Genomic DNA, 15,920 nt, shown 5'->3' with positions numbered 1-15,920 from the left:
TTCACTGTAAATTTAATAAATTAATAAATCAGGGTTTCCTAGGTGATTTTGGGTCCCTGTTGGTCATGTGCAACAGCTTGAAGAGCCAAGTTGTGATATTCCTTGGAATTCCCATAATGACACACTCAGACATGCCTAGAAACAACCAGAAAAGTGGCCAGAGAGCTCCATTTATACAATGAACAGGGCATTACTGGCTAATGCTGCAGGATGTTTGATCACACTTGAACCCCAGGACTGTGTTTCCTACTGAAAATCCCTTGCTGTGGTGTAACTCACCCCTAGCACAGAGCTTTAAACCAAGAGCTGTCTGTTTATTGTAAAAAAAGGCTATCTCTTTCTTTTGTTGTGCCTCAATCCTAGCACACAACTTTATTCCAAAGGTAAATAATGTCAACCACTAGTCAGTAGGCAGAGCAAGTAACCAGCTGACAGGGAAAAAATATAAGTAAACAGAAAGGAGTTTTTTTGAACAAAGGGTATTTAAGACAACATACAGGAGGAGAAAGGACTAAATCATCAACCACAGGGGACACATGCAGTGACCTATTACTCTAGGTGAATATGTAGCAGAGAATGGCCTTGTTGGACATCAATGGGAGGAGAGACCCTTGGTCCTGTGTAGACTTGATGCCCCAGTACAGGGAAATGCCAGCACCAGGAAGATGAGCAGGGTGAGAGGGATGAGATAGGGGGTTTTCAAAGGGGAAACCGTGAAAGAGGATAACATTTGAAATGTAAATAAAGAAAATACCTAATTAAAAATATACCTAAGATGAAAAAAAAGAAAATTAAAAAACATTTAAAAAAAAGAAATGTAAGTAAAAAATATCTAATTTAAAAAGAAGAACATTGGATAGTAAAGACTTGTATAACAGTTGAGAAAATTAATGAAAAACATAAAGGGAGAAGAGGAAAAAAAAAGAATGTTTCCCTTCTAGATGTAAGCAGAATAGGATGGTCAGTTGGGTGTTTTCCTATGTCTCTGAATTTAAGGTCACTCTACAGAGCAAGATTCGGAACAAACAAGCATAGACAGTGAAGGAGTTGGAAAACAGAGCTACTGATAATGTAATAGAACAAGAGGGCCATGTTCCAGTTTCTGCAAGTTGCAGAACTAGGCAGCTTCAGCCATGTGTCTCTGGCTTTATAGTCAAGAGGAGCAAGAAACTACTGGGACAGATGATTGATGCTGGTTGGCTGTAGCTAAGAAATTAGCGGTGATTAAGAAGAAACCAGCATCACTGAGGTGATATCTTCTGGGAAGTGTTTTCTCAGAGCACAAAGAAGCAATGTTCCAGAGATAGCTAAGGTTGTACCTTGTGGTGCAGCTGTACTTGGCAATGTGTAAGAGTCACCCTGGTGATACTGGTATTAAAGGCATGAAGGGGTCATAAAGAGCAGCTGAGGCATGGCACTATCAGAAGCCATAGAAGGCCATTGGTGGAGAGGTAGCCTCCATTGCAATTGATAGCTCTGGACTGAAGTGATAATGTTTGGCACTATGAAGACAGCCTGTGAGATGTTATTGCTGAAGCCTAGTTGCAACTGAAGATCCCAGTGTATTGGAGATGCCAGTACCATGTGATGATCACTAAGAGCAGCAGCAAGAGTAGAGAAGATTAACCTAAGCTTAGAATGCCACAGAGTGCAGAGCTGGAGAAGTGAAGCAAGCCCATTGGAGGAGCCCAAAAGTTCATGTGTGGAAGGAGCTATATCACTGAAGTTTCCTTGGAGAATCAAGATTTTTGAGATGCCAGAGCCACAGGCTATTTGCTGAAGAAAGCTGATAACAGGGAGTAGAACCAGCCCAGGAAAAAGAATTTTGCAGTAAACAAAGATGAAAATGGCTTTGGAGATTTGAAGACCACTTTGATATAAGACAAGGAGATGTTTGTAATTTGCCCAGCTCATTTGCTGTCATGCTTTGAGGATTCCAGTTAAGTGATTGGATGAATCTCAGTAGAGAGTTTGAACATTGGCCTTTTAACATGGACAATAATACAGACTATGGGAATTTAGAAGTTGGACTAAATGTATGTTTTTATTTTGCTAAGGCTAAATACAGCCCCCACAGATTTATGTGTTAGGACAAGCCTATGGAGGTTAGGGAGTAGAATGAAATGGTTTATAAATACTCATCCCAGGGAGTGGTGCTATTTGGACATGTGGCCTTGTTGGAATAGGTGTATCACTGTGGGTGGTAGCTTTAATATCCTAGCTCTAGCTCCCTGGAGGCTTTGATTCTGCTAGCAGCCTTCAGATTAAGAGGCAGACCTCTCAGGTCCTCCTACACCATGCCTGCCTGGATGGTGACATGTTGCAGCCTTGATGATACTGGACTGTACTTCTGAAGCTGTAAGTAGCTCCAATTACACATTGTCATTTATAAGATTTGCCTTGGTCATGGTGTCTGTTCACAGCAGCAAAAGCCTAACTGAGACAGTGGGATGGTTGTTTCAATATGCTTGTCTCAGAGAATATCACTATTAAGAGGTGAGGCCATGCTGAAGTAGATTTGGCTTTGCTGAAAAAAATGTGTTACTGTGGGGGTGGGAATTGAGACCCTTCTCCTGGCTACCAATGACAAAAGCTTCTCCTGTTTGAACTCAGAAGATGATATACATTCTTACCTCTTCAAATGCTATGACTATCTAGACCTATGAACCAATAAGCCAGCCCCAATTCAAAGTTTTTTTTTTTTGTTGTTTTTGTTTTTTTTTTTTTTTTTTATTAAAGTTGCTTTGGTCATGCTGTCTCTGTAGAACAATAGAAACCCTAAGTCAGACTTTGCCAACAGGAGTGAGATATTGACATAATAGGCCTGACCATGTGTTTGTTTGGAGGAATGTGGATTTGGGGACTTTTGATTTAGAAAGTGGTGCAATGCATTAAGGGGTGCCTTTGGCCCATCCTACAAGAAATATGGAAGAAATTGGTACTGAGGGTGACTTAAAGTGATGCAAAAGGTTTTATAGTAGGAAGATATCAGTATGTGGCCTAGAAACTGTTTGAGTGGTATTTTGGTGAAGAATCTGGCTGCTTTTGCCATTATATGAAGAGACTTAGGAGGCACAGTCTAGCATGAAGAGAGTCAGAAAAATTGCATGACAACTGAAGTCTAACAAGAGCTCAGCATAGACTTTGTTCTCTGGTTCACTCTCATGAAAGTGTTTTGATGAAGTTTACCAAGCTCATAAAGGAAAAATACAAAATATGAGGGGCAAGACTTAAAGGAGCACTAAGAAGTGAAATGGAGCTGGATCCTGTGTGGAAGGAGATAAGCAGCTTAAGGGAGTGATGATCTCAGGGTAAGATTCCAACTAGCTAATCTCATTGTTATTGCACATAAACTAGCAATAGCTATGTGATATTCAGCATTATTACCTGGTTATAGTTTTTATTTGTACTTTTATTTGTACTTTTAATGTGGAATGAACTACTATCTGGAAATGGAGGGTCCTCTTGTTATCCAGATCTTGAGGCTGAATGCACTGGCTTTTGATTTATATCTTGAAGAACCATGGCCATGAGATGCTTAAGGAGATCTCCAAATTCAAGACCAATCTAGAACAGAGAGAGTTGCAGGTAGAGAAAGCTTAGAGCCGGGTATGGTAGACCATGCCATTTATCCCAGCATTCAGAAGACAGAGCCCTGAAGATCTCTGAGTTCAAGGTCAGTAGACAGAGCAAGTTCCAGGACCACCAAGCTTAGGCAGTGAGTGAAATCATTAAAAATGGAGATTTGGTGATGATGTAATAGAACAAGGGGGCATTTTCCAGCCCCAGCAAGAAGCAGAACTTGGCAGCCTCAGCCACTTGGCTCTGCTTTTACAGTCAAGAGTAGAGGGGGATACTGGAACAATTGATACTGCATAGCAGGAGCTTAGAAATTTGCAGTGGTTACGAAGAGACCAGCAGAGTAGACCCTCTGGCATCACTTACATATACTATCATATCATGTGCACATAGCTGTCCTTTGACTTCTTCTTTCCCATTTGCATCCCCCTGATCCCCTTTAGGTGTCCTATTGCTTATTAATTTGATGCTGTCTATTGGTTTGTTATTTATTGCTTTTTAAAATTTTAAACATTTTTTTATTATTTTTTTATCAGAACAGTTTATGGACAAGATAGCATGTAATGACCCAGTCCCTAAATATACAACATCAAACAGAGAGTCCTGTCTAGAGTTGGTTAATCAAGGGCACCCCATGGGCGGGCAACTCCTGGTGCAGCTGCTGGAAGATCATGGCACAATGGTTCCTCTCCTGGGTCTTGCCAAGAGCGTGGTACAGCCTGGCCTGGAATTAAGCAGCATCCCTGATGCGCTCTCTGCAGTCGACTTCGACTTTTGCAAAGTAGTTCTTGGCTTCACTGAGTTTCTGAATGGCCGCTTCCAGACCTTCCGCTCTCTTCACTGGGTCATAGGATGCTGCCGAAGCCTCTTGGCACTTGGACACTAAGAACATGCACAACCTTTGTCCAGGATAGCCCCGTCAGCTGGGATGGGCTCGATAGCCATGTGAAGAAGGGTTAAGGCCTGTTCCGGGATTCTAAGGATGAGCTGGGCATAAGCCAAGTTGAGCACAGTTTCGAAGGCCAAGTACTGTAATCGGTATTCTTTGGAAGTGGCCAGAGAGGGGACGAAAGAGCGCCAGTACAGCTCTGTCACTGACAGGAGGACGCTGATGACTATTTCTATATTCTTTAACTTCTGACAGCACGTCAGCAACTTCTGCAGAAGCTTGTGTGCCTCTGTCATTTGGTTCTGAGCTTGCAGTACGACTGCTTTCCTGTATACACCTTCTATGCCATTAATCGCTGTGATTCCTGTAACAAGTGAATCAGCCCAATGAATTTGCCTTCATTCAGTGCTCTGTCAAACTGTATTTTTGATCCCACAGCATCCATTTCTGGGCGTGCTGACTGTTGGGTGGAAATCGGTCTTTCAAGTGCTTTAATACTTCACCAGCAGCCACGAAACAGCTCTGTTTTGCATGGAACTCTGCAAGATGGCAGAGAGCGAAGGCAAAGGACTCAGTATTGTTCTGATGCACGCCCGCATTCAGCAACTCCAGGCTTGATGCAGTGCCATGGTGCTGCGGCCTTACAGCCTCCAGATGGCCGTTTTCTGTGCAATGCGGATATCGATAAGTTCCTACAAGCTGTGTTTCCAGTGCAGGAGGTCAGAGTCCTTTAGGGCATTCATCAGTCTGTTGGCCTTTTTCCCAGCAAAACCTCCGTGTTCAAATCGTTTTCAGCTCAAAGCACAGCCTCCTGCATTATTTTGACCACATGATTCTCAGTGGTGCAGAGGGAAAAAGTAATGGGGAAGAAGGTTATGGCGGGAGCCTGAGATATGCTGCTTTCAACCTGGCTGCCCTGCACTGCCTCTTCTGTCACCATCAACAGGCAGAGCTCGCCCTGCAGGAGGCAATTAGGATTGCCCAGGAGTCCAAGGATCACGTGTGTCTGCAGCACTGTTTGAGCTGGCTTTATGTGCTGGGGCAGAAGAGAGCCCATAGCTATGTTCTGTTGGAGCACTCTGTGAAGAATGCAGTACATTTTGGGTTATTTATTGCTTTTATTATGTTTAGGATGTATCTTGTATCCTTCTATTCTGGAGGACTTTTAACAAGAAGTTGTGTAGGGTTTTTCAGCATCCAAAAGATGATAATTTTCTTACTTATTTTTATTTTATTTATTTTTTCTTATTTGGTGGATTGAGTTGATGGGCTTTGCTATCTATCAACACCTAAATCCCTGAAATGAAGCCTACTTGAACATCCTAGATCGTGTCTTTGATGTGTTCTTGGATTCTGTGTTTGATTTTTGAATGTTCATGATGGAACTTCTTATCTGATTCCCTTTCCATGTTGTGTGTTTGTGTGATTTAATTACCAGGTTGCTTGTGGCCTCAGGGAAGGAGTTTGGCCATGATCATTCTGTTTCTATTTAGTTGAGTATTTAGAGGACTATTGGTATTAGGTCTTCATTAAAAGTCTTGGAGAATTCTGCACTAAAAGCATGTGGCCCTGGCTTTGTTTTTTTTTTTTGGGGGGGGGCAGTGAATGACTTTTGATGACTTTTTCTTTTCTCTTAGGGAATATAGAATCATTTAGTTACTTTTCTAGATCTAGATTAACCGTTGGTAATTGGTGTCTATCTAGAATTTCAACAATTTCATATTGATTTCTTTTCAGTATTTTAGAGTATAGGCTTTTGAAGCCAGACCTAATGATTTTTTGAAGTTCCTCAGTGTTCATTGTTATGTCCCTCTTTTCATTTCTGATTTTGGTAATTTGGGTATTGTCTCTTTGCCTTTTAGTTCATTTGGGAAAGGGGTTGTCTATCTTGTTGATTTTCTCAAAGAGCCAGCTCTTGGATTCCTTGACTCTTTTAAATATCCTCTTTGTTTCTCATTGATTGATTTGATTTCTGTTTTATTTCCTGCCATCCAGTCCTACCAAACTCTCAATGGGATGAGACTTTGCCTCACCTTGGGAACTGAAGCATGTAATAAACAAAGCTCTTGCTGTTCTCTGTGGTGGGTGATGCACATGACAGCCTCACTGCAAACCCTGCATAGCCAGGTTTAAGGGTGTATTGAATTAGCCCACTTTGTCAGTGTTGCCTGCAAGGTGCCATGACACATTAACCAAAGTCAGTATACACCTCCACTATATTTTTCACTTCAGTCTTTCCAGTCATATTGGAAAATATTATAATGCGTTCATGAATGCACACACACACACACACACACACACACACACACATACAGAGAGAGAGAGAGAGAGAGGAAGAGAGAGAGAGAGACACAGAGACCGACAGACACAGAGAGACAAAGTGACAGACAGGTAGAAAGAACTTGTGGAAGATCTGTTCCTTCTACTCTTTTATTTGCTAAGAAGGAACCTGTGTTTCTAGGATTGATACCAAGGATGAATACCAGTTGATGCATCTCATTAGCTGATCATCTCAACCAAAACATTTCATGAGTTTTATCTATATTTATGTTCTATGTGATGTTTGTGTTTGTGAGTGTATGTGTGTGTGTGTGTGTGTGTGTGTGTGTGTGTGTGTGTGTCGTTTATTGAAATTGTGAACATTCTTTGCAACCTTAGAATAATGTGTAAATTAACAAAAAGACAGTACAAATGGAATCCCTGGAGGAAGCTGGGGGTGGGTAGCTTGGATGTTAGAGTGACTTGCAGCCCCTCTAGAGACTTTCTTTTCATTGTATGTTACAACTCAAATGCAATACTGCTCGTTATTTTATTTTTCTTCTGCTATAGCCCCCAGACTAGAGATGAAACTACTACATTGTGAATGCTGGCAAATACTTTACAACTGTATTACATCCCAGGGCTGGAACCCAACTCATCTTCTGCAACAATTACAGGGCAGGCTTTATGAAGACACTCAACCTACAATGTGGCCATCTCATGACTGGTTCATGAAAATGGCTTCCAAAATGATTTCAAGACTGGGAATGTTTAGCTATCTGGGAGAGAAAATAAGGAGACTCAGTCTACACTGTACATTAAGGACTGTTTATTCTGTTAAAGGCTGACATGGATTATTGAGTCATGTCACATGTGAAAGTAAAAAAATTCCAGGTTGATGTATGCATCTGGTAGGATTTACCAAACACACCACCATACATGAGTGGACTTAGAAAGACCCAGGCCCCTCAGGGTTCTAAGGTATTCAAGGAGTCCCCACAAATACAATAGTAACATGCTAGTGTAGTCTAAATTTTCTCTCACTGGTCTCACCTCAGTTCTAGTGTACTGCTGAGTGGGGCATTGGGCTATGCACAGACAGGCTGGTCTCCAGTTGAGCTGTGGTCTGAAGGGTGATAATTCACCTACATGATATGGTAGACATGCCCTCTTGCTCCTGGAACTCTGGCTCCTGCCTAAGTTACCACCCCCCACAGCACCCACATGGGACGCATGGCTAGAAGTAAAGTAGGCAATTTTCCAAGCTTCTTACCTTCAATCTAAACTCCTCCCCAGTTACCTAGCAACAGTAAAGAATGAATATAAGGGTGGCTGCTTGGCTCCACCTCTCTCTCTTACTTTTTGCTCTCACTCTCTCTTCTCCTCTGTCTTCTCCTCCCCTGTCTCCTCTCATCTCACTCTCCTTCTTACTCTCTCTTTCTCTCTAGCCTTCCCCCATCTCTCTCTCTTGCCTTTCTATAATAAAGCTCTAAAATCATAGATTGTCTCTGTTCATCAAGGCTACACTCACTCTCAATAGACTGGGAACCTCTCTTTCCTCATCCCTCTCTCCCATGACCCCAGGGCTTTTGAGAGTAGCCCCAGGGCTCCCAGGTTGGGCTGCCCATTGACAACCCAACAAAGAGTTAGTCAGAGGCTTGGATGGCCACCTGGGGCTGAGTGGAAAGAGGCTGGCAGCCCTCCCATGTCCACCTGACCAGAGCATAGAAGGGACTCTGGTTGGGCTTTGGGTCTTTCCTCTCTCTCTTCACCAGGGCCCCCTTTTAGCTTCTACACTGCTGATGAACTTCTGTCACTTCATGAAAATTAGAAGACCTAAAGTAGAGAGTAGGCAAAGCCTCTATCCTGATACTCTGCTGAGATTTTAAATGTTCTGGTGTGTCAATACTATTTGTAGATTACTTCCTCCACACTATAATGCTCTGACTAATCTCCAGTCTCAATTAATTATTTCTATTCCATTAATTGGACAGCAGTCATCTGGAAGAAGCTCTTCCTCAATATACTCCCAGATATGCTATGGGAAAAGGTCAGCTGCACCTGTGTCTCCTAGGTTCCCCACTTGCACGGACATGCTCTCTACCAGAAACATGTGGCCACAGCTGCAGGCTCCATTCACAGTGGCTGCTCTTGAGCTTCCTCCCCACATTGCTCATGTTGATACTTTTGTTCTTACTAAGAAGGTTTCATCAGCCCAACACAGCCTACAGGAGGCCAGACTCAATTCTGAATTTTAAGGATATGTGTAATCTACATGGTCATCCTAGATTAGAGGTGAAAGATCTGCTCTAAAATTGAAAATAAGGGATGCTGGAGTATGATCCTGAGTACACAGTGAGCAATGGTAACAACAGAGCCCTGCATACATGCCAGGCAGCCTAGGAGAATGAGCATGCACAGCTCAAGCACCTGCACCTACACATCTCCTGAGATTTCTCCACTTACTTGGAGGTGATCCAGTCAACCTAATATAGCACATGCACTAGAAGGAGAATTGGTACCTGCAGAAGGTGTGGGGATGCCTCACAGGTTAGGGAATCTACTGCTCTCTCAAAAGACCCACATGGGTCCTAACAGTCATGTAAAACAGGGGTTATTATTCCTTCTTCTGGCCTCTGAGTTTACTACACTCAGGAAGTGCTGCAGACATACAGTAGGAAAAACAAACATTCACATAAATAACAATATCTCTAAACAGCACAAAAACAAAACAATCAAACCAAAAAACCACAGGAAATGTGTGTTCAAGAACAACATCATCTACCAAATGACATTTCAAAGCCTGACTTAGAAAGCCATTATCTCTATTGTGTGGTTGTCACTGATGCTGTATTGCAGGCAAAACTGAGGTACATGGCTCTGGCCTTCCTGATTTATTTCCTATTCCTTTGGGAATGTTTTTATTTCCTCAGCAGCATTAGAGCAATGACTGTATATTAATCAAAATCTGGTCCACAGTGTCAGTCAAGAATGTGCTTTATAGAGTGCTATAATTTAGGTGTAGGAGAATACATAGCAGCATGGATACAGTATGGAACTGATTGCATCATAAAGTGTGTTTCCATGGGGTAAGCCACATTATCCACAAGAGACCATCTTCTTGTATACCCCTTGGTGACATTTACTTCACTCTGTAGCCTAGGCTGCCTGACACTTACAGAAATCCATCTCTGGCTGTGGGTTCTAGGTTTACAGGAGTGGAGAGGAAACCTGAATAAGGAAGATGGTCTTAGAGTCAAGAGTTGTAAATCAACTTTTATTTACTGGAAATACAATGTTTAATAAACAGGCTTTAAAAGTACAATACTAAAAAGAGATGAAAAGAAAAATTCAACCATGAAAACCAAATAAGAACATATAACTTCAGCAAAACCTAAAAACTAAATAAAACAATAAAGAGCAAAACTTTAACCAAAACTTGAACAGAAAATGATTGAACATCAGCACCCTTTCACTGCATGTTAAGGAGTACAGACCTACAGCCTGTATCTCCTCTTGGACTGCTGTTGGAGGGGCAGTCACCTCAGTTGTTTCTCAAGTGGTGTTGCCAGAACAGGAAAGGGAACAACACCCTGAATCAGCTGGCTCACTGGCTTCCTCCTATTCACACCTTGTAAATGTACTGAGTGTAAGAAGATTCATTCAAGGTAGACTGTGGATGTTGGGGATGGAGTTCAGCAGGGGGCTCCTGAGGTGGAAACTCATTCTGCAGGAGGCTCTCTTCCTGGGATGTGGACATTTCAGCTCTTGCTGGAGTCGCTGAGTCCTAGGAGAGGAAGGCAGTTCTTAAGACACAGGCTTGGTGGAGACCTAAATGTCATCTGTCAGACTGCTGTCTCCCACTACCTCAACAGGACAGTTAACAATGATCTATTAACTGAAACCATTGCTGTTATATACATGTAGGGCAAAATGTCAAACAACACTCACAAACACATGGACTGGCAAGCTGTCACTCAGACTTCTATGCTTGCAAACCAAGAATTGGGCAATAGGAAGAGACCTCATTGGATTGCAAGAAGAAAGGAGAAGCCCACCTGCCCCCTAGATTAATGACCATGAGAAGCATTCATTTGATATGTGCATTTTGATTTTAACCCTGGAAGGTTCTTCCCACCTCTAGTCACATGACCCTTGCGTGACCTCTGTCCCAGGACCTAGATGCTGTTCAATGCTCTGCATACCATCCCACTTATCATGAACACATGCAGAAATGTGGCATGTTATTCATCTGTCACCCTTTCTAGACTTCAGATTAAAGCAGAGCAGCAAGGTCCACTTGCCAATGATTTAGTTTCTCACAAGAGGCTAACTTCCCAGAATATGTGTATATAAAAAGGGCAATGAACAACTACATGCCAAGAGGTGGGTGACTGTTTGGGAGTGTGGATTAGAAAGGTGGTAGGGGAAAGCAAAGATGAATCCAATGGGGCAAATGGTGTCAGACAGTATTAGCTTGAGTGAGCTGCTTGTCCCTACCTGAAGTTGTTGGGTCTCATGGTTGCTGGTCTGCTCCTGTTTGTCCATTCAGGTTCAAGGCAACCAAATATTTCTCAATGAGAGCCCAATCAATCTGTACTTCCTTGTTCTTCTGGTTCTGTGTGATGGACATCTTAAGATTCTTCTCCATCAAGAGCTGGCTATGTAGGTTTCTGGAAAAAACCTCTGCATAGTAAGATCCTGCAGCCTCCTCCTCTCATTCTTATGTATAGGCTCAATAACCCCACCAGGACCCAGGCTCCCATGAAGACATAATACAATCCATCTCAATAAATCCATGACAGCTGCACAAACAGCAAACAGCCATTTCAGAGAAGAAGAAATCATTGCTGCAGTTGGAACACCAATAAGGGTCCATGTCTCTCCAAAAGAAAGAGGGATCTCCATAGATCATTGACCGCCCAATGCATTAAGGCAACATCAATTAGTAGGGTGCAAATACCATCAGAGTAGATCAGCAGAACGAAAGGGAGGGTATTCTATCCTTGTGTTATATCACACTCAGCTTTCTAAAACACTGCCTGATAACCAGACTCTCAGTAATGCATAATAACTATGCACAAACACTCTTCTACTGAGGCTTTTAAGGATGCCTGGACAATGCTGGGAGGGGTAACAGTGTCTTATGGATTTATGAAAACTGAGTCTATTATCCCAAGGCACACTGATGGCTAAAGGCAGAACGGGCAGAAGCAGAACTGCGGACTCTCCAGTCCAGAAACCAAGGAATGCAGAAATTGCCATTCCACTGTTGACTTGCTAACTGGTACTTACGTAAAGTAGTCTATCCACTTATTGAGCTCCTGGATATTCTCTTGGGCCTCAATTATCCCCATCTCTAACTTATGCACAGAAGACAGGACCTGGTTCTTCGTTGATCTCAGTTGTTCATAGAATGGATTTTTCTTCTGGGTGGGCTTGGTCCTAGGAAGACAGAACTCCATGAACATGGGCTTTTAGGAACACATTTCTCAGGCTGAGTGCTGGACTACCCCAGCCATGGAAAGCACATTCTGGATTCTATATAGTGGGATGATCTTCAGCTTTGAATATTTGTTATCCTGGTCCAGGACAGCAGAAGCTAAGCATCAAGATGGAGGGTTCCCTGGCTCCCTGTGTTCATGCAGTAGGGTTGGATGTAGCAGTCTAACCAGCTATGTTCTCAAGAGCCTAGGCCCCAGGTCTTTGCCCACCAGAAACCTGTGATTACATTTTTCCTGTTTTCACAACTGGGGTGGTAAATCCTGAATAACTTATACCATAGAAACAGACCTTACACATAATCCTGGAGTTGTGATCAGACATCAGCACAGCTTTATAACATGCCCAAGGGATACAAGTGCATGGAAAACTGTGACCACATAGGCAAAGAACATTGTTAAATAAAGTGGGAGCTCTGAGACTTTAGCACTAACATCACCTTGAAATTGTTGTGAAGATGAATCCCCACACCAAAACACAGACCCCATAGCTTCCCAAGTTTGGGGGGAAAATTAAACTTACAAAAATCATGCACATGTAGGTACATGTGCACACACACAGTCTCACACACTTGAACACACTCACACACACACACACACACACACACACACACACACAGGAGAAAAGGAAACAGAATGAGAGACACAGACAGAAACAGAGAGCACAATGCGATGCAAAAGAAATGTATGCAGCATTACTGTCTTTCATTATAAGGCAACAAAGAGGAACAGGAATGAGCCTCAGGCCTTCTAGATATACAATGAGAAGGAAAATGTGGGAACAGGCCCCTCTAGATACTACGAGGAGCTTCTAAGCACTCAGGCACCCGCCAGGCAAGTATAAACACTCAGCATACACTCAAATTACCTAGAACCTTACAAAGCCACATCCTGTCAAGTGCTTTCCAAATGCATGCTGGGAGCTCACTCTCCACTGCCTCTATCCCTGAATTCTTCATTCAGAATACAAGTCCTTCTTTTCTATTGGAGGAATCAGAAGAGTCCATTTCTCATCTCCCTCCTGACCAAGCTTCAGGTTCTGCCTCTCTGCTATGAAGCATTCATGGACATGAGGTTGGGCATAGGGACAATCTGGTGGTACAGCTTCATAGAACCCACCTCCTATAAAGGATATGATGAGGCTGACATTGAAGACCCCAGACTGACACCACAGGGTTTGGAGCAGTGCATACCTATTGTAATTGGAACTCTCTTTGAAATCGATCAGGTGATCTCTCTGCTCATTTCTCAGCTGAATGAGGAGGTGCAGCTCTGTGGTCAGCCTCTCTTTTTCCTTTTTGAACTCCTTCTTACTTAGGTCAGGTGCAGTGGATGATGTGTGTCTTCGAGCCCCTTTAGGTAGAAGAATACAAAAATACTTTCATGTGAGAATTCAAAGAGTGTAGGCAGACCACCAAAAGAGAGACAATGCCTGGAAACTATTGACACCAGAAAGAGTTTGTTCTGAGCTTGAGATGCCTCCACAGTGGGTCTCAGTTCTACCAGTACTCTAGAGAGACCAGGAGATGTAAACAGCCAGGTGTTTCCTCTGTCTCCCTAAACATGCTTATTATTACCAGAGAGATGTCTCCCTAAACAAGCTTATTATTACCAGAGAGATGTCTCCCTAAACAAGCTTATTATTACCAGAGAGATGTCTCCCTAAACAAGCTTATTATTACCAGAGAGACAGCTTACTCAGGATGATTATCAACTGAACAGAGTGCAATTTGGCTTCAGAGCCATCAGTCCCGTGGTTTCACAAGTCAGATGGTAAAATCACAAGTACTTTAGTGCTTGGAGATGCTCAGATCTCCTACCCAGTTATGCTAGGCCCAGGACTTGGGCTTCAAAAGTCACACAGTGAGAGAACATTGTCAAAATACTATCAATTGCCCCTACTGAAACACCAAACACCCAAGAAGTAGCAATAGGATCCCTTCTCTGTCTGGGTGTCTCCACTCTGACAGGTCTGTGGTTACAGTGTAGAAATGCCTGCCACTCACAACTGGTGATTAAGAAAGGTAAAGTGGGAACTGTCATGGACAGGATGTCAGAGTCATTCTGAGAACATGAGGTCATGGGCTGGAGCACAATTCTCTCTATTATACTACTCCCAAATAGCCACTGAAGTTAAAGAGCCCTGAGAGTGAAATACAGTCATGCCCTTCCCTAAAAGGGCATAGGTTAGACACTCTGTGACTCCTGATGGCCTCATTGTGTCGCCATGTAATACACACAGTACTCAGTGAATGTAAATACTTAAGAGTTCTTAGCATAACAGTTTTGGCCTTGCCAGCTCCTGCTTAGTGGATGGAGAAAGTAATGTTCTGAAATCCTTGATGTTCAAGAATTTTGATAATTATGGAAATTCTTTGCTACCCTGAGACTCCAGTTCCTGATCCCCATTACTAGAAAGGCCATCTCAGGCCACCCCTTCCAGGGAGCTCAACATCCACTTCCCAGGACTTACTCCACATTCTCCAAGTCCACCTCCTTCGTCCTTCATTACTCTCAGATGGAAGGCCAGCACCCTTCCTCCTCTCTCTGGTCTCTCTCCCATCCACACTGGCTCTCCCAAAAAGATTGCAGAGTCGAGCAAACATGTTCACCAACCTAGTGGCTAGACACTGAGTGAGAATCCTATATGAGCTTGTTGCTACAACACTGGTGACATCACAGGAGATGCCAAGAACTCTCCAGGAGACAATAGAGTTTCCAAGAAGAGATTGCTGATGTCATGGTCTACAGCCTTTGACTCCCTGCACATGTTCATGCGTTTCAATACCAGAACACTTGTCAGAGGGCTTGATTTCTATTCTATAAAGGAGGGAACTTCGCTGACTTCTGTTGCAGGATATTTGATTGCATTTTAAACCCCAAGATTGTACTATTTTCTGAAAACAAAAACAAAAACAAACAAACAAACAAAAAACCCCAAACAAACAAACTAAAACCCTTTTTATAGTGTAGCTCATCCCTAGCACAGACTTTTAACCCAAGAGCTTTCTGTTTGCTGTACTTTCTTGTCTGGCTCAGGTGTAGCACAGACCTTTATTGCAAGACAAAATAAAGTCAACTCCAGGTCAAGAGGCAGAAGAATTAACCAGTTGAGAGGGAATGAAAACAACTAAACCAAAGGAAGGTCTTTAAGTTCAAGGATATTTAAGATAGTGTGGAGAGAGATAAAAAATGTGTTCCTTCTTAGAGGTCAGCAGGGCAGGAAGGTCAGCTGGGTGCTTTTCCTGACTCTTTGAGCTGGCTCCTGAGTCTTCATTTGTAAAATGAAATGCGTTGCATATGTGTGTGTGTGTGTGTTTTTTTAATGTATTTATTAGTTATTCCATTCGATTACATCTCACATGATATACCACTTCCTGGTTACCCCTCCACCAATCCCTCAAGCCATATCTTCCCTCTCCTCCTCCCCTTCACCTGGATGAGGGGGCTGCTTGAACCCACTCACCCTTTCCTTCCCTACTGCCCTCTATACTAGGGCATCAAAAATCTCCACAACCAAGGGCCTCACCTCCCACTGTTTTCAGCAAGGCCATCCTCTGTTACAATGTACCTGGAGCTATAGATCCCTCCTTATACACTCCTGGGTTTGTAGTCTAGTCTCCGGGAACACTGGGTGGTCCTGTCAGCAGTTGTTGTTCTTCCAATAGAGTTGCAATCCCCCTCTGCACTTC

General features: G+C 42.9%; 1 protein-coding gene and 1 pseudogene across 1 annotated transcript; both read right to left on the bottom strand.

Moving 5' to 3' along the window:
* Positions 4,190-5,238, bottom strand: Gm8920 (predicted gene 8920; annotated as a pseudogene).
* Gm6460 (predicted gene 6460) lies at positions 10,282-14,806 on the bottom strand. The gene is made up of 5 exons (NM_001037919.3): positions 14,702-14,806; positions 13,422-13,581; positions 12,023-12,172; positions 11,228-11,400; positions 10,282-10,514 (listed from the first exon to the last, which is right to left on the bottom strand). Exons 1-4 carry the CDS (start codon positions 14,706-14,708, stop codon positions 11,244-11,246), a joined length of 474 nt encoding a protein of 157 aa, NP_001033008.1. The 5' UTR covers positions 14,709-14,806; the 3' UTR covers positions 10,282-10,514; positions 11,228-11,243.
* Positions 14,807-15,920: the final 1,114 nt, after the last annotated feature.

The sequence above is a fragment of the Mus musculus genome, chromosome 5 (genome assembly GCF_000001635.26).
Source record: "Mus musculus strain C57BL/6J chromosome 5, GRCm38.p6 C57BL/6J".
NCBI lineage: Eukaryota > Metazoa > Chordata > Mammalia > Rodentia > Muridae > Mus > Mus musculus.
Note: the sequence above shows the minus strand (reverse complement) of the source record. Positions and strands in the feature narration are given on the sequence as shown.

Bases quoted from the DNA above. Each gene is read 5' to 3' on its own strand.
- Gm6460 (NM_001037919.3), bottom strand. The intron at 12,173-13,421 runs GTATGCACTGCT...CTGTCTTCCTAG, and splicing joins GAGAGTTCCAATTACAATAG to GACCAAGCCCACCCAGAAGA. The intron at 11,401-12,022 runs GTAAGTACCAGT...GGTTTTTTCCAG, and splicing joins AAGTGGATAGACTACTTTAC to AAACCTACATAGCCAGCTCT.